A 26,013-nucleotide genomic window follows, 5' to 3' on the forward strand; every position below is an offset into this window, starting at 1 on the left:
TTAAAAATTACAGTGTTAGGAGGTATGTGTATGTATATTTCTGTTCTCTCTTAATCCGACTGTGCTTTCAGTTACTAATTTTGCCTCATGCTTCCTTGAGGAAATAGAAACCGTCATTTATAAGAATTCTCACTTCCCACACCAAATTTGCTCAACTATCCGATTTCATTCCTAGCCCTCTCCTTTCTTCCTATAATATGGAATAATTATTTCTGCTCCTATCCTAGGCCAGCTTCTCCATTTGTACTCCAGATCCCACCCCTTTCTACTCCTCCATGTTCTCTCTTACCTTTGTTATTTTAAGAGTTTCTCTCTGGATTATTCCCAATAGCAGAATGTGCTCTCATGTTTCTTAGCTTTAATTATTACAGAGTCCTGACTCCACATCCCTCCCCAGTTCTTGACTCCTTTTTATAGTCGTCTATTCAAACTTCTGGAAAGAATTGTCTGTAGTGGCCATTGTAGTTCTTCATATCATATTCTTTCCTCAATATACTCCACTTGTGCTTCCATCCCTAAAATTGCTTGAAACTGCTCTTGTTGGATTCAGCAAAATATCCCCATGTTCCCAAATCCCCTGTCACTTTGCCATTCTTGTTTATCACTTGGCCAAACTGTAAAATTGACAGTTTCCTCAACTTTGTTCCCCTTAAACACACTTCTTTTGCATTTTGTAGCACATTTCTTGGTTTCTACATTATTGATGGTTTCTTCTCAGTAACTCCTTTTATGCTTTAAATACCCCAGGCTCCTTTCTGGGCCTCCAGTTTTTTTAATATACTTTTTAGATGACTTCATCCTAAAGTCAGCTGATCTTAAATACCATTTATTTACTCAGATAACCCAAATCTATACTTTCAGCCCTGAGTTGCTACTGATTTAACTAATATCTTAGAAACTTCCACTTGGACATTTTATTATCATCACAGATTCCCTTGATCAAACCTTCATTTCTGTCTTTTCCCATCTCAATAAATGGCAATATCATCTAATCAGTACCCTGTAGTTTCTACCTCTTAAATCTATCACAGTTTAGTCTAATTTTTTTTTTTTTTTTAAATCACCACTGTGTAGTATATTGTAGTTAATAGCTGATTCTGGAATCATACTGCCTGAGTTCAAATCCTGATTCTCCACATACAGTTTCTGTGACTTGGGACAGGTTACTTAACCTCGCTGTATATCTGTGTTCTTGTTGGTAAACTTGTGAAATTATTAGAACTATGCTGGAACATAGCAAGTACTTTATTCATCTTGAGTATGAGTACTGCTTCTACTACCATCACCACCTCCATTCCCATCCTAGCATAAGCCTCTGTCATCTCTTATGAGGACTACTTCATTAACCTTCCAATTGTTTTCTATACCTATATGCCTATTTTCCACTCACCTGCCCCAAATCCATTCTAACCTACTCTGCATACAATAGAATGACTTTTCTCAGATATAGATTATATAACATTTGCAGGCCAAAAAATAATCTGCGGGCTTTTCATTGATTATACTTGCTGTAATTTTCAGACTTACATGACTCTTAACTGTAGCCCCTGCTGATCTTTCTTAACTTCATCTGTTGCCTTAGTGCTCTTCTAGCCACTGTGATATAGCTGTACTATTCATTTTTCTTTGCCCAGAGTAAATTACCCTCCTCAGGGTCTTTCTACTGTTTGTATCCTATGCCTGGAAGATACCATCCCTTGTCCTCATCATTGAGATTTTCACTTAATATTACCTTTCTTACCACCCAGCCCAAAGATGCCACTCTGGTAGTGATATTCTCTAACTCACCATACCCTTATTTTAAGTTTACCAAGACAGCATGATCTGATATTTGTATTTGTTTGTTATCTGTTTTCTCCACTAGAATGTGAATTACAGATTTCTATGCCTTTGTGAGTTCCAGTTATATCCCTAGCCCCTAGTGTAGTGTCTGGCTTTACAAAAAAGTGATGGAGAAACTTTTGAGAATACCTTTATTTTTTACTTCGTTTCCCAACCTTCCTGCTCTGTATGTTACACGGTGTCCTGCATGAACCCAAGTTCAGGAAAACAGTGCCTTAATTTGCCTTCTTAGGCTTTAAACTAGATTCAGCTCCCAGTTACCAACTAGAGTCTTCATCAAGTACATAGCTGGATTTTATCAGGATTTAGTTGACCACTGAATTATCTGCAATATCTGAACATAAAAGATTTGATACAGCTGCCGTTAAATTTGCTTGAATATAGTATCCTTTGAGGTCTTATTTTAAACAATTCTTACCTACCAAAATATTCTCAAATGAACCAAAAGAATGTTTAACTAGTTGTCACTTACTGATGTTCATCTCCTAAAGACATTGGAAATTACAAAAACATATGGTAGAGCTTGATACCTGATTAGAAACAAGATCATTCACCTCACTTTCAACAGCTAAGCATAATGTTTTTAATTTAGTAAATGAAGATGTTTTATGTCACTGGCTTTGGAAGGGTATGCAATTCTAGTGGGTAAGGACCAAAGGAGGAAATTATAACAATAATAAGAAAGTATGTGAATGAATCTGTGAAATGAAGAAAAACAAGATACTGAAATACAGGGCATCCTTCATTCTAAAGCTGAAGAGTTTTCTAAAACAGATTCTTTATTTTGAGCCACAGCATGGACAACACCAACAACACAGTGCCCTGCAAAGATTTCTTTTTTTATATTTCACAGCTAGGCCAAATTTCTCTTTAGTAGTGTTAACATACTCTTTTGTACCATTCACTGTCATTTCAATATTGTTGATGTTTTCTCCTTGTTCTTCTACTAAAAGAGATATGTGAATGAAAAGCTCCCTTAAATCCTTCATTTGGTTCTCCAAATTAACAAGTTCTTTGTGTCTCTGTTCTATCTCTGAGAGTTGTGCTTTAGTGATATTGATTTCTGTAAGCAAGCTTTCATTGAAAACTTCCCATTTTCCTTGATGAAGCATATCATTTACTTCTTCTTCGGGCACTTGCTTTCCAGCAACTTCAAGCTGACGGAAAATAAATTTCTTGCACTTCTCTTGTTTTGCTGCTATTGTGTCATTGTATATCAACATGGTTTGCTGAAAGTGGTGGAACATTGCGGCATGCTGAGATTTAAGTATCCTTGTGACCACTGATGATGGACCAGTTTCAGCCTCTGATTTTTTTGCTTCTTTTACCAAATCATCCAAACCTCTCTTGATGTATTCTGCTTGGATTTTAATCTCTTTCGTAATGCCCGACTCTCTCTTAAGGAGACTAAATCTTCTCATTGAAGCCAACAGACTTTTCTGTTGCTGCCCAAATTTTTGAACATCGTCTGTCAAACTGTTAATACTCTCCTGAAGTTTTTGGATCTCATGTAGGTGTCTCTCGGCTACAGGCTCTCTTTCATAAATAACAGCTTGCTGCAGGATCCTTCCTTGTTCCTCTGCTTCTGTAGTTGACACATGCCTGTCTCTAGAGAGTTCGAGTTCCTTTGTTCTTTGCTTTAGTTCTTGAAGTCGATCCTTCATCTTCCCTTTATTCCTAGGAAGCAAAAATGGTTGAGTTGAACAAAGAAAAGGTGGGCATTTCCCCATGGATCAGTTGGCTTCACAAAGCTGTATCTATATCCCAGAGAAATCCTCCTAGTCTTCTGAAAAGAGGTTAAAAAATTAGAAAAATCAGTAAGAATTTCCTCATAAGCATCAATAAAATAGTGATGTAAAATAATGTCTAAATTACTTTGCATGATTGTGGGGCTACTGTGAGTCCATTCAGTTGTGTGAAGTAGCTGAGAAAGTAGTGACAGAGATAGAACTGCCCCAAAATAATTTTAAATAAGTTATTTTTTATTGATTTTTAGTGAGAGAGAAAGGGAGAGGAAGAGAGATAGAAACATGGATCAGCTGCCTCCTGCACACCCCCTATTGGGGATGAGCTTGCAATTGGGGCATGTGCCCTGACTGGGAATAGAACTGGTGACCTCTTGATGCTTGCATTGATACTCAGCCACTGAGCCACACTGGCTGGGCTGCCCCAAAATAATATTTTGTGTCATGATGCTGTCACATAATAATAGATTTTTTTTTATATGGGAAGATATGTCCTAGAATGGAAGATTCTACTTGACCATATCTTTAACTTTTAAAGTGGAAAGGGCACCTGGATGTGCCCTTATTACTAAAGCTACTGTTATGGGTTAATTTGGTCCATGTACTCATTTTGCTAAATATACTTGATTTAATTAAAACCAGTATAGTGACAGGGAAGATTTCATATGAGAGGTTTAAGCAATATAGATAATGTTAAATTTATCTTAAAATAACTGAGGCTTCCAGAGTAACACACTATTTGATATAGTTTTGTTCTCTTATCCATTGCATACGTATGGAAACCTAGTCTTGGTCTGATTTTGCTGATTTCTCAATTGTAGCATTATTCTGCAAAGATATCCAGACTGTCTTAGAACAAAATTTATATTAAGAGAATTTTTACAAACATGAGAATATCTACACTAATAAAAGAGAAACATGGTAATTAGCATATGACCGCTACCCTTCCCATTGGCTAATCAGCATATCCTTAAGCAAATTAACTGTCAGCCAAGATGGCGGCCGGCAGCCATGCACTGAAGCGAACAGGGAGGCTTGCTTGCTCCAGTGATGGCGAACTCCAACGTTCCCCGCCTGACTTGCCGGCCTCTCAGCTGCAACTCTAAGCAACTATGTTGCAAATATAGAAGCTAAACAAAACCCTAGAAACTGGCTTTCAGTCAGCCGGGCTTCAGCCAGCCGGACCGCAACATTGTATCAAATACAGAAGGTAAAGGCCAGAAACCTGTATTCAGCAGCTGAGGCCTCAGAGCTAAAGCTGGCCCAGAATAGAAAAAAGAAAAAGAAAAAAAGGAGCAGTTGGGAGCTTCAGTCACCCGCCAGCCTGAAAACGGCCCTAAGCCCCTCACCCAGACTGGCCAGGCACCCCATTGGGGACCCCCACCCTGATCCAGGACACCCTTCAGGGCAAACCAGCCAGCCCCCACCCATGCACCAGGCCTCTATCCTATATAGTAAAAGGGTAATATGCCTCCCAGCACTGGGATCAGCAGAGCAGCGAGGCTCCCAGCACCGGGATCAGCGTGACAGGGGGCAGCGCCCAAACCCCCTGATCGCCCTGCGGCTCTGTGTGTGACAGGGGGCGGGCCACAACCTCCCTATCTGCCCTGCTCTGTTGGCGACAGGGGAAGGCGCCCCAACCCCCTGATCAGCCCTGCTCTGTGCCTGATAGGGGGGAGCTCCCCAATCCCCTGATCGCCCTGCAGCTCTGTGTTTGACAGGGTGCGGTGCACCAACCCTCTGATCGGCCCTGCTCTGTGTGTGACAGGGTGCGGTGCCCCAATCCCCCCCCCCGCCCCCCCGCCCCCTCCCCACGGGCCCTGCTCTGTGTGTGACAGGGTAGAGCCATAACCTCTCCATCGGCCCTGCCCTGAGTGTGACAGTGGCGGCGCCTCAACCCCTGATCGGCCCTGCTCTGTGGGTGATAGAGGGTGGCGCCCCAACCCCCCTCCACGGGCCATGCTCTGTGTGTGACAGGGTAGAGCCATAACCTCCCCATTGGCCCTGCCCTGAGTGTGACAGGGTGTAGCGCCCCAACCCCCTGATCCGCCCTGCTCTGTGTGTGACAGGGGGCGGTGCCCCAACTCCCCTATTGGCCCTACTCTGTGAGTGACAGGGGGGAGCTCCTCAACCCCCTGATCGGCCCTGCTCTGTGAGTCACAGGGGGCAGCGCCCCAACCCACTGATTGGCCCTGCTCTGTGAGTGACAGGGGGCAGCGCCCCAACCCCCTGATCGGCCCTGCTCTGTGCGTGACAGGGGGTGGCGCCGCAACCTCCCCATCGACCCTGCCTTGAGTGTGACAGGGGGCTGTGCCCCAACCCCCAATCGGCCCTACCCTGAGCGTGACTGAAGGTGGCATCGCAACCTCCCGATCCGCCCTGCTCTGTGCATGACAGTGGGCGGCGCCCCAACTCCCCAATCGGCCCTGCTCTGAGCCTGACCAGGGGCTGCACCTAGGGATCGGGCCTGCCCTCTGCCACCCGGGAGCAGGCCTAAGCCAGCAGGTTGTTATCTCCCAAGGGGTCCCAAACTGCGAGAGGGCACAGGCCGGTCTGGGGGACCCCTCCCCCCCTGAGTGCACAAATTTTTGTGCACTGGGCCTCTAGTCCTATATAATAAGAGCCTAATATGCTAAGTGTCCAGTTGTCCGGTTAGCTGTTCAGCCAATCAAAGCATAATATGCTAATGATATGCTAAGACCGCTCAACTGCTTGCTATGACATGCCATGACCACCAGGTGGCAGACAGTCGACCAGTCGACGTGATGTACACTGACCACCAGGGAGCAGACGCTCCGACTGGTAGGTTAGCTTGCTGCTGGGGTCCGGCCGATCGGGACTGAGCAAGAGGGGCAGGACAAGCCCTGGAGCCCTCCCACGGCTCCTTCCCAGCTGGCCAACCTCCCACATCCTCCCCTGGCCCCGATTGTGCACCGATTGTGCACTGGTGGGGTCCCTTGGCCTGGCCTGCACCCTCTTGGAATCCGGGACCCCTTGGGGAATGTCGGAGGGCCAGTCTTGGCCTGATGACAGAATGACCGGTTGCTATGACACGCACTTACCACCAGGGGGCAGACGCTCAAAGCAGGAGCTGCTCCCTGGTGGTTAGTGTGCTCCCACAGGGGGAGCGCCACTCAGCCAGAAGCCCTGAGCCTGGCTCACGACTGGCGAGCGCAGCGGCGGTGGCGGGAGCCTCTCCTGCCTCCGTGGGCAGTCGGACATCCCCTGAGGGCTCCCGGACTGCGAATTTCGTGCAGGGCCTCTAGTATTATTATAAATTCTTATTTTAGGGGCACTGATAATATTGATATTGTGTTGGTAGTTATCCACAGGATTAAGTTGATGTGCATAATTTATATGTAATGATATATACTTATATATATATATCCGAAATGAAGTGAATAAAAAGCAATCTTTGTTAATAAAATATTTAATTTTTATAGAGCATCTTGACTTTAGAAAGGCATTTAATAGTATCTTTCATCATATTTTTGCAGCTAAGAAGAAGCTGTTAAGGGAGCTACAAATAGCTCATTGAACTACACATTGAATCAATATCAATCACAAGAAAAGAACTCTAATGTTATGCTGTTATGCTATGGGACTCAGTTTTAATATATTTATGCAAATATTTTTTAAATATATTTTTTATTGCTTTCAGAGAGGAAGGGAGAGGGAGAGGGAGATAGAAACATCAATGATGAGAGAGAATCATTGATTGGCTGCCTGCTGCACACTCCTTACTAGGGATTGAGCCTGCAACCTGAGTATGTGCCCTTGATGGGAATTGAACCTGGGACCCTTCAGTCCGCAGGCTGACACTCTATCCACTGAGCCAAACTGGCTGGGGCTATTTATGCAAATATTTTATCAGTGATTTAGATGTTCTTATAAAGGCATGCTTATCAAATATGTTGATGGCACAGAATTTGGAGGGGTCTTTATTATGTGGAAGTACAGAGTTGAGATTCAAAGATTAAAATAACATGGAACTCTATACTAAAAGTTACAACAATGTGTTTAATCAGGGTAGATATAAAATGTTCACCAGTTGTTTAGAAAACAAACTCACATCTACAAAATGAAAATTACTGGAGATTTTAGTTAAATACAAGCTTTCTATCAGAACTATCGGAATAGTCATTTTGCTCTCATGAGTAATAGTGCTAAGAAAGGTATTTGTTCCACTGACTCTGTTAGCCAAAGCAAATGGGAGAGGGATTGTGTTAAGTTCTGAATGTGGTATTTTGTGACGAAAGTTCATAAATTAGAAATTTCCAAACTGTCATGGAAAGGATGAGATTGGAAGACCATACGTAATATATGGAGAATTATTCAAAGAAATGGAAATATTTGTCCTGCAAAAGAGAAGATATGGGCAATATCTACAACTGTTTTCTAAAATGTGTAAGACTGGATATGTAAAAGGAATTCGACTTACTTGGCCTAACTCCAAAGGTCGAAATTATATGGAGAGAGGTTTAATTTAGTATAAAGAAGACTCTTCACGCAAGCAGAACTGTCCTGAGATGGAATGAGCTGCTTCATGAGGTAATAAGCTTGCCATCACTGGAGATGTTCAAGATGATCTTCAATGATGACCCAGTTGAGGATGTAAAAACGATGCCTGCATTGCATAAAAAGTTAAACCAATGTCCTGATAATATTCCTTTGTTTTTAAAGGACTGATGTTTTAACAATTAATTACTATGGCTTACTATATGCAAAGTTTTAAGTGCTGTATTGTATTTTCAATAATACCTGTCCTTGAATAATTTACTATCCAAGGGGAGATGGACAATATACAATTAAAAATGAAACTATCACATTGATGTTTCTCTCTCTCTGTCTCTTCCCCTCCAAACAAAATAATCCAGTCAGAGAAAGACGAATATCATGACCTCACTCAAATATGGAATCTAATGAATAAAATAAACTGATGAACAAAATAGATCCAGAGACATAGAAGCATGGAACAAACTACTGAATCTCAGAGGGAAGGCAGTGGTGGAATTAACCAAAGGACTTATATGTACACATGCATAACACATGGACACAGACAATAATGTGGTGAAGGCCTGGGGCAGGCCGGGCGGACAGGGAGTTGGGGCAGGCTAGAAGGGGTCAAAGGGGAAAAAAGGGAACATCTGTAATACATTCAACAAAAATAAATTAAAAAAAAAAACTGTAAAAGCAAAAAATAGAAAATAAATTTCTTGAAACCGTTAAAAAAATATGAAACTACACCACCAACTTACACCATACACAAGAATAAGCTCAAAATAGATAAATGACTTAAATGCAAATCGTGAAGCCATAAAAAATCCTGGAAGAAAACATAGGCAATAAAATCTCAGACATCTCTCGTAGCAGAATTTTCATTGGTACATCTTCTAGGCCAGTGGTCGGCAAACTCATTAGTCAACAGAGCCAAATATCAACAGTACAACGATTGAAATTTCTTTTGAGAGCCATTTTTTTTTAACTTAATCTATATAGGTAGGTACATTGTTATTAACTTAATTAGGGTACTCCTAAGGCTTAGGAAGAGCCACACTCAAGGGGCCAAAGAGCCGCATGTGGCTCGCGAACCGCAGTTTGCCGACCATGGTCCTAGGCCAAGAGAAATAAAGGACAAAATAAACAAATGGGACTACATCTAACTAAAAATCTTCTGCACAGCAAAAGAAACCATCATCAAAATGAAAAGGGATCCCACTATGAGAGAACATATTTGCTAATGATATATCTGGTAAGGGATTAATTTCCAAAATATATAATGCAACTCAACAAAAGGAAGACAGTCCAATCAAAAATGGGCAAAGGAGCCCTAACCGGTTTGGCTCAGTGGATAGAGCGAAGGCCTTCTGAATGAAGGGTCCCAGGTTCAATTCCGGTCAAGGGCATGTACCTCAGTTGCGGGCACATCCCCAGTAGGGGATGTACAGGAGGCAGCTGCTTGATGTTTCTCTCTCGTCGATGTTTCTAGCTCTCTATCCCTCTCCCTTCCTCTCTGTAAAAAATTAATAAAATATATTTTTTTTAAAAATGGGCAAAGGACCTGAATAGACACTTCTCCACATAGGACAGACAGATGGTAAATAGACATAAAAAAATGCTTGATGTCACTAATCATCAGAGAGATGCAAATTAAAAATCACAATGAGGTATTGCCTCATGCCTGCCAGAATGGCTACCATCAATCACCAAACAACAAGTGCTGGTGAGGATGTGGAGAAAAGGGAACCCTAGAACACTGCTGGTGGGAATGCAGACTGGTGTAACCATTATGGAAAACAATATGGAGTTTCCTCAAAATATTAAAAATGGAACTGCGTTTTGACCCAGTGATCCTACTTCTGGGAATATATCTTAAGCAACCAGATACACCAATCAGAAAGAATATATACATTCCTGTATTCGTAGCAGCATTATTTATATAGCTAAGATCTGAAAATAGCCAAAATGCCCATCAGCAGATGAATGGATTAAAAAACTGTGGCACATCTACACAATGGGATACTATGTTGCTGTAATAAAGAAAGGACTCTTATAATTTGCAACAGCATGGATGGGCGTGGAGAGCATTATGCTAAGCAAAATAAGCCAGTTGTAGAAAGATCCAGAGACATAGAAGCATTGAATACCATCAAACCTCAGAAGGAAGCATGGGAGGGGGGAGAAGGGGTAGGAGATCAACCAAAGGACTTGTATGCATGCATAGAAGAAGCATAACCAATGGACACAGACACTAGGGGGTGAGGGCCTGTGCTGGGAAGCCGGAGTGGGCTGGGAGAGGTCAATAGGGGAAAAAGGAAACATATGTAAAACTTTAAACAATAAAAGAATTAAAAAAAAAAGCTGTGGTACATTTACACATGGACAACTATGCAGGTGTAAAAAAGAAGGGTCTGTTACCCTTTGAGACAGCATGGATGGACCTGGAGATTATGCTAAGCGAAATAAGCCAGTCAGAGAAAGATAAATGCCACACGATCTCACTTATATGTGGAATCTAATGAACAAAATAAACTAATGAACAAAATAGGTCCAGAGACATGGAAGCATGGAACAGATTGACAGATCTCAGAGGGAAGGGTGGGGGCTGGAAGAGATTAACCAAATAATTTATATGCATATATGCATAACCCAAGGACACAGATAGTAGTGTGGTGAAGGCCTGTGGTGGAGTGGGGGCTGGGTGGGAGGAAATAAAGGGGGGGGGGGGGGAGAACAGAGGACATCTGTAAGACAGTCAACAATAAAAGATAAATTTTAAAAATTAAAAATTTAAAAATATATTTTTAAAAAGTGTTTAAGATATCATGTCACTTTTGATATAGCCATAGCTTTTCCTTTTTTAAATTGTTGCTTTTTAAATTTTTTTTATTTTTCCTGCCACCATTTATCCCCTCTATGCCCTCTTCTACCTCCACCCATCCCCTCCCCTCTTGCAATCACCACACTATTGTCCTTAGCAATGAGTTCTCTCTTTTTATTTTTATTTGTTCAGTCTTCCATGCCCCACCCACACCCACATCCAGCTGTTAGCCTGCTCTCTATGAGTCCGTCTCTATTTTGCTTGGTAGTTCAGTTCATTAAATTCCACATATGAGTGAAATCATATGGTACTTACTAGTGTCTTTCTTTGACTGGCTTATTTCACTTAACATAATGTTCTCCAGGTTCAGACATAATGTTACAAAGGGTAAATTTTCTTCCTTTTTATGGCAGAGTAGTATTCCATTGAGTAAATGTACCACAGCTTTTTTTATCTACTCATCTACTGATGGACACTTGGGCTGCTTCCAAATCTTGTCTATTGTAAATGACACTGCAATGAACATAGAGGTACTACGTATATTCTTCCAAATTAGTGTAAGTGGAATCGTTGACAGTTTTTGTTTGTTTGTTTGTTTTTGGTTAAGGCCATACTGCTTTCCATGTGGCTGCACCAATCTGCATCAAAGGAAACCATGAACAAAATGAAAAGACAACCCACTGAATGGTAGAATATATTTGCCAATGATAGATCTGATAAGGGGTTAATATCCAAAATTTATAAAGAACTTATAAAACTCAACACACAAAAAAACCCCAATCCAATTTAAAAAATAGGCAAAAGACCTGAATAGATACCTCTCCAAAGAGGACGTATGGATGGCCAATAGACATATCAAAAGCTGCTCAAGGTCACTAATTGTCAGAAAAATGTAAATTAAAACTATAATGAGAAATCAGCTCATACCTGTCAGAATGGCTATCATCAACAAATCAATAAACAACAAGTGTTGGTGAGGATGTGGAGAAAAGGGAACCCTGGTGTACTGTTGGTGGGAATACAAATTGTCTCTCTTTTTTAAAAAATATTTTTTTATTGATATCAGAGAGGAAGGGAGAGGGAGAGAGAGAGAAACATCAATGATGAGAGAGAATCATTGATTGGCTGCCTCCTGCACGCCCCCTAGTGGAAATCGAGCTCGCAACCCGGGCATGTGCCCTTGACCAGAATCGAACCCGGAACCCTTCAGTCCACAGGCAGACGCTCTATCCACTGAGCCAAACCAGCTAGGGCCAAATTGTCTCTCTTCAAATGCTTTTCGTTTTCATCAAGTTACTACATATACACAGCTTAAGAAGTCAAATCGTTTCAATGCTTATAACGATATATACAGCCAACCTCTGCCTGCCCCATCACACCTCATTTTCAGTCCCCAGTTCCCAAAGGGAATCATTGTTCCTAAGATATGAGTTGCTTTTAAACTCCCTATTTCTTGGTAATCTGCTTATGTAGGTATTTCTGCTTTTTTAGATTTAAAAATTATTCTGAATATCTGTTGTGAAAGATGTGGACTTAACCTTTTTTTATATCCCACCATCTCCTCAATTTTTACTTCAATATAGTTATATCACAGTCTTGGGTTAATCAGTGGTCTGCATTTATAACCAAATATCATACACATTAGACGCAGGGGTGGGCAAACTTTTTGACTCGAGGGCCACAATGGGTTCTTAAACTGGACCGGAGGGCCGGAACAAAAGCATGGAATGGAGTGTTTGTGTGAACTAATATAAATTCAAAGTAAACATCATTACATAAAAGGGTACGGTCTTTTTTTTTTTTAGTTTTATTCATTTCAAATGGGCCGGATCCAGCCCGAGGGCCGTAGTTTGCCCACGCTGCATTAGAGTCACCTAACGTACTATTTACTTTCTTTCTCAAATAAGTTTTTTGTTTGTTTCTAGGCCATTTCTGTGGTGCCGCTAGAGCTAAGAGATTTACACTTTTATTGTAGGGAAGCTTTTCAATGATGTACTTTCACATATACAGAAAGTGCCTAAAACAAAATGTGTAATTTGATGATTTTTCACAAAGTGAACATACCCATATAATCATCACAATGATCAAGAACCATTAAACTTTTTAATTTTTCTTGAAATTATTAATTACCTAAGTTTTTCAGTTGCTTCATTTTCTACATATACATCACTAATTCCTTCCAAAACTCTTAAGTTGAGCTGAAAATATCCTCTTAATTCATTTACTAGTAAATATAGCAGGTATTGTGTTTTTTCCTTTCATTGTAGTATTTCATCTTTTGAGACTTCTTCCCTGGATCCCTCTATCTTGACCTGATTTACCACATAGCTGTTGTGTTGGAATTTTTTTTTCTCCTTTCTAGTATGTCTCCTGCCATATACTTCCTTTTAAAATGTAAATGTGCTAACAACTTCTATTTTTGAAAATATTTTATTCTATTTTTACACCTTAATGATATATTTTCTGTGGATATAATTCTTACTTAAAAATAATATATTCCTTTAGCATTTTGAAAATTTTGCTGTTTTTCTCTAACTTCTTTTGTTGCCCTTGAGAAATCTGCCGTCTGATTCCTGATATTTTGTGTAAAATCTGAGATTTAAAAAAAAAATTTCCTTTCATGAAACTTTTTTCCTTTTCTCTTTATTTCTGGTGTTCTAAAATTTCACAATAAGAAGCCCAGGGCATGTCCTTATGCAGTATTTGCTAGACACTTAGTAGCTTTCTCAATCTGAAAAGTCATGTGTTTAGGATTTTCTTGGGGGCCACAGATCTTAATTTTTTAAAAGAACTTCAGCTTCTCCATTTTCTTTGTATACTTTTTCTTTGAAGTTCCCCTTATTTGGATGGTGACTTCCTTAACTACCTTAAATATTTCTAGTGTCTGCAGGGTAAAGTTTCTTGCCAGAGGCCACACAACTACAAAGTGGCAGAGCCTACATTCAGATATAAATCTGCCTGACTTGTTCTTTTTTCCTAATCCATAGTGATGGATTATCCTAGTGAAACATACAAATGAAGTTGATCTGTATCAAATATTATTATAAACTAGAAGCCCAGTGTGCAAAATTGTGCGGCCCCGGCCACCCACATGCGCCTCACCGCGCACGCAGCCCTGCCCACCCGTGCGCACCTCGCCGTATGCACAGCCTCCTGGTGACCGGTCTTTGGTCATTACAGTGTCACAACCTCTGGGTTTTTATTATATAGATACTATGTTTAAAAGGAAAAAATTCTTATAGAAGGTAAAATAGCGTATCAGATCCAAAATAATTATGTTGTTTGTAGCTTTATTAGGATCTTTAATCAGACCAAACTAAACACTTTACAGTTGAGAAAAGGAAAAGGAATTAGTACTGATCTCATAGACCTAGATCACAGGAAGTCTCTGAGAAATTTTGAATTCTATCCTTGACATCATGTAGAAACTGTGATTGTTATAATTTCTTCTGCCTTAGCTCATAGTCATAGCCTGAGATAACATAGATGGAAGTGAAGTATACTTCATTCCTATTTACATACAGAGATTTCTGTTTCCTATTCTTTTTTATAAATATATATGTACTAGAGACCTGATGCATGAAAATTCGTGCACTCTGGGGGAGTCCTTCAGCCTGACCGGCACCCTGTCGCAGTCTGGGATCCCTCGGGGATGTCCACCTGCTGGCTTAGGCCTATTCCCGGGGTATTGGGCCTGAGCTGGAAGTCAGACATCCCTCTGGCAGCCTGGAGCCCTCAAGGGATGTCTGACTGACAGCCTAGGCCAGCTGTGGGCAAACTACGGCCCGTGGGCCGGATCCGGCCTGTTTGAAATGAATAAAACTAAAAAAAAAAAGACCGTACCCTTTTATGTAATGATGTTTACTTTGAATTTATATTAGTTCACACAAACACTCCATTCATACTTTTGTTCTGGCCCTCCGGTCCAGTTTAAGAACCCACTGTGGCCCTCGAGTCAAAAAGTTTGCCCACCCCTGCCCTAGGCCCACTCTCTGCAGGGAGTGGCCCTAAGCTGCAGTCAAACATCCTTAGCGCTGAGGAGGAGGTGGGAGAGGCTCCCACCACCACCACCACCGCTGTGTTGGCAGCCATCAGCCTGGCTTGTGGCTGAGCGGAGCTCCCCCTGTGGGAGTGCATTGACCACCAGGGGGCAGCTCCTGCATTGAGTGTCTGCCCTCTGGGGGTCAGAGCACATCATAGTGACTGGTTGTTCCTGGTTGTTCTGCCGTTAGGGTCAATTTGCATATTACCCTTATATAGGATTGATTTCAGAGAGGAAGGGAGAGGGAGAGAGAGAGAGAGAAACATCTATGATGAGAGAGAATCATTGATTGCTGCCTCCTGCACGTACCACACTGGGGATCAAGCCCGCAACCCAGGCATGTGCCCTGATCTGGAATCAAACTGTGACATCCTGGTTCATAGGTCAACACTCAACCACTGGGCCATACTAGCCGAGCCTGTTTCCTACACTTGTACTAACCTGAAACTATGAATTCTTATAGCTTCAAAGTATATAGCAGATGTGCTGTTTGTGCACTGTTGTTGTTTTTTAAATGGTCTTGTGATACTGATAATATGGGAAAAAGAAAAGAGCAACAGTATTGGAGACTCAAATGAGCTATGAGGGGGAATGTAAACAAAACATTTTGATTTTTTATTTATGAGAATCAACTTCTATCTAAGATGTTTATATAACTGCTAAGAAGCATCTAGCAACCTTTAAATTTCTCAAAAACTACAAGGTCTCCAACTTTCTGAAACAACCCCCTCTAACATTTTTATGGCTGGATAGATCTTCCTTTTTAAAAAAAAATTAGAAATAAATGACCAATTCCATCAAAAGCCTATTTTTCTAAAGCATCATAGATTAAATTTTTTGCTTTTAAGAACTAGAATATTTCAAATTGATATTGTAGCACAGTATACCTTTACAAAATACTTTAGGAAGGTGAATGTTACTGTCACTGATTGTGGAAACCAAGATTTTTGACTCTGACCCTTGTAAAGGTTGTCTTTCCCTGGGTTCCTGTCTGTGGAAGAACAGTTTCCTGAAAGAGTACCATACTTTCATATTTGAATAAAAGTTACTTTGAGGAACTCTTCAACATATATTGATATGTATTTTGTATTCATTAATCTTAATAATTTGACTAGGAAAAAAACGAAGTAAAGATGCTGAATCTTTTTTTTTATATGAATCTCTGTATGTTACTTATACTATAGGAAAAACATTTCCTTTTAGGTCTTTATATCATGGCATGCATAATATAGTAAGTGATGTCTATATAAAATTAACTATAAAGCTTATATACTGTGTTCATCTTAGTTTATGGGTCCCATGTCTTCATTTATTTCTTTTGAATAGTTAAAGGGTATTTATGTTAAAGATCCTTTACATTATTAGGTTATTTTGGTCTCTGAGGAATAAATATCTTTGTTGTAGTCATGAACTGTTTCTCTTGGTGGTGGACAAGTGGACTTAGTGAAGTTTGTCAGTAGTTTATCTTCAGTGGGGAATTACATTATACAAGAATGCCTGCAGTGCTCTGCATGTGGATACATTCTTATCTAATTTGGGGGCCCCATGGAGTAACTCAGGCAGTATAAATATGGGCCTAATTTTTATAGCCTGAGTGGATCCCTCACTTCTTGTTGTAATCCTGGACAAGCCAACAGAGATTTTCCTATCTCTGTATATAGACTGTGTTCTATTCTTTCTGGTTGATGCTTCATCTAGGAAGCTCAGTTTTAGTTCCCTATTATGCAAAAAAACCTAAAACTCAGCTTCTAGTAGCTCATGAGGTTGCTTTAATTGCTGCTCTCTGCTTTGGTTATGATTATGTTCCCTCCTTATCTCTGGTAGTTGGAAATTTCTTTACTTCAAATATGATATGTAGTTTTAAAATTTGTCTTTTCTTTCCTCAAGATCATATCAAACACTTCTGTATGTAGAAGAGGGAAGAATTTCTGTTCTGTTCATCCTGACTGAAGGTCATAATGATTATCTTTTTTGTTGTTATTAATCCTTACCCAAGGATATTTTTGCATTGATTTTTAGGGAGAGTGGAATAGAGAGGGAAAGACAGAAAGAAACATCGATGAGACATTAATTGGTTGCTTCCTGCATGAGCCCCAAGCAGGGTCGGGGCCGGGGAGGAACCTGCAACTAAGGTACATGTCCTTGAGCAGAATTGAACCCAGACCCTTTGGTCCGCAGGCTGATGCTCCACCCACTGAGCCAAACTGGCCAGAGCCATAATGATTATCTTTACAGAGCTAACAATTCAGAATGCTCCTCAAGTCCTTGTTCATTTCTGCAGAAATTGACTTAATGTAGGTACTCAAGTGCACTTAACATGCTGTATGCAAATTGTACTTTCTAGTAGTTACATACTTATAAGTACATGTATAACTATTTGCAATTTAATTGCTTAATTTAAAATATATCTTTATAAAATAGAATATTAGGCAAAGTGAGACATGTAATCATATTAGAATTTAAAAGGTAGAAGAGACAAAGTTTATGAACGTAAAATATTAAGCTCCCTGTTATCATTTAATTGCTTAGGTTAGGTGAAATAGATGAGACTACCATTTTATAAAATCTTTACTATGCCTTAAATTTATTTTCTTAATGTTGGAAGAGTTCTATTCAAATATGAATCATATTTCAGCATGTTTAACTTAATACATTACTATACTGTTTTGAATTCTACTGTCAATAATTGACTATATTTTTTAGGTTAAACATATTTGCAAAAAGAAAGAATATTAATTTTTAAACATGCTAATCAACTTTGACAGTTTGTTTTGGGAAATAGAAAAGTAAACTTGTATGACTCAACTAAAAGTTTCTCCACCTTAATGCAGACAGAGAACATTTTCAGGAATAGGAATATAAATAAAAATTATCTAGTGCTTTAAGAAATACACCCTGGGATAGATACATTATAGATTTATAGATTTTTAAAGGTATTTTCTTTTTATAGTTACTATATTGATTAAATAAAATATTTCAAGAAGTGTAACCAGAACCAGTTCTTATCTAACATAAAATGGGGCATTTTATTTTATTTTTGGCTTTTGTGAATGAGACCCGCTTGCAGAATTTCCCTAGTTCAAGGTGAAAGGAGCTGATGTTATTGGAATAGTCACCACTTTGGCTACTTAAATGAGGAAAAAAACAACTTATTGCAAGTTGTATATATTTTCTCAAAGTTTGCATTAAATGATGTTTTTGTAATGCAGTCCTTCAGGGCCTTTTTATTTTATTTTACTTTTTATTTAGTTTAAGTAAGTTAATTGTTAACTGACTTGCTTAAATATTAAGACTCTTACCTGATGAAAGTATGCTGTACATACATTCTCTGGTAGCAGTTATAACTTTGAAGAAATGTCAGAAAATAAACTGTGTTTTGGTTAAGCCTCTCTATATATATTGCTTTATTTTGAAAGTGTTAGAAATCATATATATGTAGCAATTAAATGATTCTGAATTAAAAATGTAAAACTGTCAAATCAAGTATAATATATTAAGTTTTACAATTACATACTTTTAATATACTAGCTAAAACATTTTAAAAGTTAATACTTTCATATTTCACAGTGGTCCTTTTACAAGATTATGTTCTAATTTCCTCAGATTAACTTTAAAATATTCTGGGAAACAACAATGAATAAATTTATTAAGACCTTCTACAAAATTAACTTAAGTTTTTAAAGGTTATACATATGTGTCAAATTTGGGCATAAGCTTCTTTTCAGAATTCGATGTTAATTGTTCTTTAAAGCAAGCACAGTATGACTAATTTATAACCAGTCTATAAAAGAATTTTAAGTTTGTTTTTATAGGATTCTAATTTCCAGTGTTTCCAAAATGAGAAGCTCCTTTTTAAAGGACTTAAAAGAAGAAGTTGATTTTATTATGGTCATCTATTTCTGAGATCTCTAAACCCAGATCCTGTTCAATTTATTAGCAATATATATGAGCAGATCAGCTGCTGGTAGCCTGGTCCAAATCTGAACAAAACAAGTGATTTTAATTATCTATTGAGCTATTTTTAAATGCCACAAATTTCAGGCTACGGGTGTCTCACATTAAAAAACACAGAAAAGAGTGGTTTATTACCTTTGTCTTGTTCCTTTTGTTGCTTTTCCACCTGCGGTGTTGGAGTCCTGCTTGTGAGAGGAAAACCTATCATCTGTAACGTTTTGATCAATTTGTCTCTATCTTATAGTTCACAGGCAATTTCTGTACATTTTCATATCATTAACTTAATTGAAAGCCAAATTATGAAGCCAAATAAGTTAGAGATAAAGTTGTCCTTTTGCTGAGAAGAACAAATTGCTTACTTCACACCTGGAGAATCCGGTTCTGCCAGTTAACCGCCCATTCTTTAGATTAAAGGAAGATCATTTTCATTGGAGCTAGTTGGTAACAGGAAGTCCTTGTTAAACTGCCTACATAGAGTATTTGGCACAGGCTCTGTAACTCCATTTCTATATTGCATATAAAATACAGTAGTTAATAAAAAGGGGGTTGTAATTAAACAAAGGTTTCTTTGGGTTTTTTTTTAGGTATCAAAAACTTGCTAAAATATACAGAATTCAGAATAAATAGGAATGGAAAGAAGCTTGGTGTAAAAGCTTTTTGTTCCATTTACTTTAAAATGATTGAATTCTATTCTATTTTAGGAAATCCCAAGGGCTTCACTCATAAGATCATTGATTTTCAGAATGACAACTGCCAGAAAAGAGCTCCTATCTTTAAACCTTCCACCCCACTTTTCTTGTTATTGTACTTGGTATTTTTATTTTAAAATAAGTTTCTTCCAGAGTTTTCAATAGAAAAACTAAAGTTGGGCCACAATGTTATGCAGTTTATTTTATCAATATAACAATTCAAAATTAATTTTTACCAGAGTGAGACATTTGAAAAATTAGAAATGAAATGTCTCTAACATTAGTAAATTTCCTTACCGTCCCTTTTTTTCTGCCTGATTTTTGTGATTTGAGGGTAAGAGGAGGGACACTGGTATAATTTCTATCAAAGTGACATTTGCCTTTATTCTTTGATTTAATATCCCTACTTCCTGGAATCTGTTCCGAAAATAAGAAATAACTCGTTCCCACAGTTATTCTTCACAGCACTCCTTGTGAAAACAAAACACTGGAAACAACCCAAAAGTTCCTTCAGAGTGGGCCTGGATGAATAAACGATAAAACAGCCTATGAGCATTTTGCTCATTTATAAAGACTATAATAATAAAGAAAACGTCTTTACATTACTTCAGGGCACTTTTAAGATTTACTGTTTAAAAAAAACAGAAGGTGGTACACAAGAGTATATATAACATTCTAGTTTTTGAGAAAGCAAGGGAGTGTGGAGACACACATACACAAACATCTCCCAATCAGTCAATAGCAGTGAATATCTATAGGGCCCAAATTGTGACCTTTATCGTTTTCCACAAACACATGTTTATATTTTCAAAAAGAAATAATGGGGGTGGGGGGCGGCGGTGATGGTGAACTAAAAAGGAATGAAAAGGGTTACTTATAGGAGAATGGATGGAATAGAAAGAAGAAAAGGGACCGAGTTGGGTAATACTTTTGGTTGTACTTTGTTTTTATAGTTTTGACTTTGGAACCACGCAAATGTTTTAAAAATTCAATCTTAAAATAAAAAAATAAAACTAAAAAGCAAAAGCAGCCTGAAAAAGCGAACCTAGCTATATATCTAGATGGTGTTGTAACCAGAGAGGGATTATTTAATTGATTTAAAAGTCAGTATTTTGACTGTGCATTTCTTGTGGAATATATTTTAGAGACAAGAATAATCACAAAGAGATTTTAACCTACATTTAGTAATCTTATTTTTAATAATACTGGCATTGTTATCGGAGAAATGTGTGGATAGTCTTTCTCCATAGTGGGAGTGGGGTTCTTGGAGTGCTGCTGCTGGAATAAGCATTTCCGGAGGCACTCACAGGAGGATGAGATGTGGTAGAAAGCTTTATTTGTGTGGAATTATACCCCTCTGTTTCCAAAGTCCCATTTCCCTTAATCCAGTCCTGGATAATGTGCAGCTGAGGATTCAGTAGAGCTAGAAGCAAAGCCAGTGTCCAGAGTTTCTGTTCCATGTTGTAGCTGGGTCTGGTTTTGCATGAGGCTAGTTGCAGTCCAATAGTCCATTGTGTGTGTGGTCTGGCAAATGCAGGAGCATGAGAGTCCTGCAAGACAGGAGCAGGAACCAAGAAGCAAGAGAGCAAACGCTTGTTTAGGAGCTTAGATATCTCAAATCTTCCTATACTTGCAGTGGCCACACCTATCCTGGCCAATGACCTGTCCCCAGGTGTGACTGACAGGCAAGTAAGTACCTTCCGTATTTACCCAGACTTCATTGGGCATGCCTCTAACATTTGGCCTTTCCTTTGCCCCTTTCCAGTTACTCATAAGAGTATATTACAACGAGTTAATTACAACGATATCATTATTCTTGTGTTGACATTTATATATATTGTAGGACTAGAGGCCTGGTGCGTGAAATTCATGCAAGGGAGTGGGTCCTCTCAGCCCAGCCTGTACCCTCTCCAATCCAGGATCCTTCGGGGGATGTCTGACTGCCGGTTTAGGCCTGAACCCAGGGATCCAGCCTAAACCGGCAGTCGAACATCCCACTTACAATCTTGGACCACTGGCTCCTAATTGCTCACCTGCCTGCCTGCCTGGTTGCCCCTAACTGTCCCCCCTGCCAGGCTGGTTGCCCCTCACTGCCTCTCTGTGCTGGCCTGATCTCCCCTTACTGCCCCCCCACCGGCCTGGTCACCCCCAACTGCCCTCCCCCCTCCACTAGCCTAGTCCCTCACTGCCCCCCTTCTGGCCAGGTTGCCCCCAACTGCCCCCCCCATGCTGGCCTGGTCACTCCTAACTGCCCTCCCGCTGGCCTGCTCACCCCCAACTGCCCCCCTCTGCTGGCCTGGTCACCCCTAACTGCCCCTGCTGCTGGCCTGGTCACTCCTAACTGCCCCCCTGCTGGCCTGATAACCCCTAACTGCCCCCCTCTGCTGGCCTGGTTGCCCCTAATTGCCCCTGCTGCCGGCTTGTTTGCCCCAACTGCCCCCCTCCACCAGCCTAGTTGCCCCTAACTGCCCCCCGCCAGCCTAATTGCCCCTAAATGCCCCCCTGCTGGCCTGGTCACCCCCCAACTGCACCCCCCCCTGCCGGCCTGGTCACCTCTTACTGCCCCCCTGCTGGCCTGGTCACCCCCAACTGCCCCCCTCTGCCTGCCTGGTCGCCCCTAACTGCCCCCCCTGCTGGCCTGGTTGCCCCCAACTGCCCCCCGGCTGGCCTGGTTGCCCTTCATGGCCCCCCACTGACATGGTCGCCCCACACAGCCTGCTGTTCAGTTGTTTGGTCGTCCTTCACTAACCCCCCTGCCAGCCTAGTCATAGGCAGCCATCTTGTGAGGGTGTGATGGTCAATTTGCATATTACTGCTTTATTATATAGGATAAAGCAAATAGTCAATGTCAGTGTTATTAGGAACTATAGTTTTCAGCATAAGAAAAAAGTGATACAATTTAAGAAGTTAAGTAGAACGTAGTAATATTTGATTAAAAATGGAAAAATTAATATGGGCTCATGATTTAAAATTTTATTTCTTAAAAAAATACACCCCTCCCCTCAGTTTTGTCCACTGAAAGGGTCTAGAAAACAATGGCAAGTCAATAGCAGTAAATGTTCATAGCACCCAGATTATGGTCTTTAAAATATCAGTCCTCACTGAAAGGAACAAGGGCTTCTTAGGGAGATGGATGATTCCATCTGGAATATTGGAATATTGTTTCTTACAAAAAAAGCAAGAAGATATCAGAGACTCTGGAAGTTGTACAGGAAGAACACAGAAGCCAACACCATGGGGACTCCCACTGACCAAATTGTGTAACTTTGAGCCTCAAAAATAACCCCCCTCCCACCACTCAATCTTCAGTATGGGCAGTGTGAGAGGCAGCTGATCAATGTTTCACTCTCACATCAATGTTTCTTCTTCTCTCCCTCCCATTTCATCTCTTTCTCAAAATATCAATGAAAAAAATCTTTAAAAAGTAACTACAGTAGAGTGAAACATATATTTTAAAAATCTATTTCATAATTGTGTGCCCCACAAACCAAAGAAAGCAACTTGATCACGTTTGGAGGTTGATAGAGCATCAATTTATTATTATGAAAGTTAGGAAATGAAGCCAAAGGATCACAGGTTTACCTCGACTTTTCTCTGAATTGCATTTAAGTAAGAGTAAGCAAGTAGTTGATGAAAGCTTACTTTTTAGCAAAAATTCGGCCAGTAAATGCAAAAGGAATATAGAACTAGAAAAGTCATATTTTATAAGCTCTTATAAAATAATGGAATTTAGCAAAGGTCATCAGTGGATACTAAATTCATTAGATGGAATTATTTTGGCTGAATCAGGCTGACTCCAGCTGAATCCACTGATCCGTTTTACATCACTAAATGGTACAACCAGATGCCTTCAAAGTAACCAGCACCATGTGGATAATTTAAAGAAAATATATATATATATTTTTGTTGATTTCAAAAAGGAAGGAAGAGGGAGAGAGAGGTAGAAACATCAATGATGAGAGAGAATCATTGATCGGTTGCCTCCTGCACAACCCCAGCCAGCAAACCAGGCATGTGCCCTGACTGGGAATTGAACCATGACCTTCTGGTTCATAGGCTGACGTTCAACCACTGAGCCATGTCAGCCGGGCCATGTGGATAATTTTTAAAAATAGATGATAAGGGTTCATTAGACAGCGTGTTATTAAACTTTTTGACCTCTGCCATCTGATAGCAAATTGTGTTATTTTGTGATAACTCTTTTTTTTTTTTTTTTTTTTTTTTAAGAACTTGTTTTGGCCAAACCGGTTTGGCTCAGTGGATGGAGCGTCAGCCTGCGGACTGAAGGGTCCCAGGTTCGATTCCGGTCAAGGGCATGTACCTTGGTTGTGGGCACATCCCCAGTAGGAAGTGTGCAGGAGGCAGCTGGTCAATGTTTCTCACTCATTGATGTTTCTAACTCTCTATCACTCTCCTCTCTGTAAAAAAATCAATAAAATATATTTTTTTTAAAAAAGAACTTGTTTTGGTCTGGCTGGCATGGCTCAGTGGTTGCTTATCAACCTATGAACCAGGAGGTCACAGTTTGATTTCCAGTAAGGGCACATGCTCGGATTGCAGGCTCCATCCCCTGTTTGGGACGAGCAGGATGCAGCGGATCAGTGATTCTCATCATTGATGTTTCTCTCTCTCCCTCTCCCTTCCTCTCGGAAATCAATAATAATAATAAATTATATATATATATATATATACACACACACACACACACACATATATATATATATATATATATATATATATATATATAAAGAACTTTTGATATTTTTTATTTTGTTGTTTCCCAGTTTGTTTCTAATTGAATATAATGTTCTTTATGTGCAATGCTATACAAAGTAAATGAGACAGAAGTGGCTCCACCTCTCCAGTAAATTGCATGATTTATGCGGACACATTCACACACTGGAAATACAGATGAGCTCAAATATTACAAGCTCAGAATGAACATTTGAGTATTTAAAAAAAGAATATTTTGTATTTTCAGAAGATAAGGACATAAGATAAGCATATTTGCATCATGATGCATGTATTTTAAGAAGATAAAGACATAGTGTGAAAATTAGAATTGATGGCTGAGGGGTATGAAAACTAGTCTTTTTCTATCTTGTTGGCCTATTGACCTATTGCTTGTTTTCTTAACCTACCTGACTTCTCTTTCTTAGGTCAATTCTCACGAACTTATTTTAGGAAAAAATGGTGAAATAGATTCTGTAGTACTCTCTTAAACCAGTATATTCTGTAGTCAATAGGTTTAAAACTTTGGGATGAGAACATGGTGAAAATATTTTTAAGTGGCTGTCTGATTACACATTTGCTATAAAAACACTTTATTTATGTCTCTATAGGTTGGCAAATAAACAAGACAAGGAAGGGGCTTTAGGAGAAGCTGATGTGATTGAATGTCTGTCTCTGGAAAAAATGGTCAACGAACACAAGTGCCTCTGTCAGATAGTAAGTGTTGGGGTTTGTTTTCCTTTTTCCCCTATGAAATATGTTCAGTATAACTTAGTTTTTGTAAAGGTGAAAGGCAATTAGGTGGCAGACAGCTAACAAAATAATGTGTTAGTGTTTTAAAAGAACTTTTTTTTTTTACCCAGGAAATCACATTCTCACTGATTTGTTGCTATTATTTTATATTGTAATATTTGTTTTCTATTTAGTTGTTATTGATTTCCATAAACTGTCTTCTGAGATTTTAAAGACTCTAGATTTGCTTTTTTAAGACATTGCTGACAGGATTTGTAAGCTATACAAACACGTCTTGCTATAATTCTTAAAAAATATATTTTTATTGATTTCAGAGAGGAAGGGAGAGGGAGAGAGAAGAAACATCAATGATGAGAGAGAATCATTGATTGGCTGCCTCCTACTTGCCTGCTGTTGGGGATTGAGCCCACAACATGGGCATGTGTCCTGACCGGGAATCAATGAACCGTGACATCCTGATTCATAGGTTGATGCTCAACCACTGAGCCATGCCAGCCAGGCAGATTTTTTAAATGGTAAATAAAACATATAAATACAAAATTTAAACATATGAGAGGTTTGCAATGAGTTTTGAAAAATCTTATCAGGAGAGTTATATAATCTTAAGAAAGATGGGCAGAAGATTTAAGTATTAATTCTGGCTTCAGAAGATGGACATTAGACTGTCAATCTTAAAAGATGTTTACTCCTATAAATTCCTTAAGGACTGGAAGTTTGATTTTGTCTTCCAGTGAGTTTGTTTTAACTGGCACTGTTGACTTCCTGTGTTATAGTATCTCTCATAGCTTACAGATACTGTACTTGAAATATTTCAGCTCCTATGTACTAATGTTAGTGGTCATTTCAATGGTATGTTTTGTAAGTTAAATAAGCAGGTGCTTTATATAATTAATTTAATGGGTTAATTTTGATTTACCAATAATTATACTTAATGGT

At 39.5% G+C, this 26,013-nt stretch overlaps 2 protein-coding genes across 5 annotated transcripts in view; one reads left to right on the forward strand and one right to left on the reverse strand.

The window, feature by feature from the left end:
- ARL13B (ARF like GTPase 13B) overlaps positions 1–26,013 on the forward strand; it is an 86,335-nt gene that overhangs the window by 41,349 nt on the left and 18,973 nt on the right. For both annotated transcript variants that reach the window (XM_070406038.1, XM_070406039.1), the window contains exon 4: positions 24,936–25,041. In XM_070406038.1, the coding sequence (XP_070262139.1) occupies positions 24,936–25,041 (106 nt within the window). The remainder of the gene's footprint in view (positions 1–24,935; positions 25,042–26,013) is intronic.
- Positions 1,967–19,322, reverse strand: STX19 (syntaxin 19). Of its 3 annotated transcripts, XM_070403508.1 has the most exons (4): positions 19,264–19,322; positions 19,040–19,112; positions 8,029–8,214; positions 1,967–3,519 (listed from the first exon to the last, which is right to left on the reverse strand). In XM_070403508.1, exon 4 carries the CDS (start codon positions 3,504–3,506, stop codon positions 2,622–2,624), a length of 885 nt encoding a protein of 294 aa, XP_070259609.1. In that variant the 5' UTR covers positions 3,507–3,519; positions 8,029–8,214; positions 19,040–19,112; positions 19,264–19,322; the 3' UTR covers positions 1,967–2,621. The 3 variants fall into 3 exon arrangements, 2 of the variants coding, with proteins under 2 accessions (XP_070259609.1, XP_070259610.1); XR_011470122.1 differs by lacking the exons at positions 1,967–3,519; positions 19,264–19,322 and adding an exon at positions 3,526–3,628 and having other exon boundaries at positions 19,040–19,253; XM_070403509.1 differs by lacking the exons at positions 8,029–8,214; positions 19,264–19,322 and having other exon boundaries at positions 19,040–19,253.

The sequence above is a fragment of the Myotis yumanensis genome, unplaced genomic scaffold, assembly GCF_028538775.1.
Source record: "Myotis yumanensis isolate MYYU_CA2020_CCGP unplaced genomic scaffold, mMyoYum1.0.hap1 SCAF_2, whole genome shotgun sequence".
NCBI lineage: Eukaryota > Metazoa > Chordata > Mammalia > Chiroptera > Vespertilionidae > Myotis > Myotis yumanensis.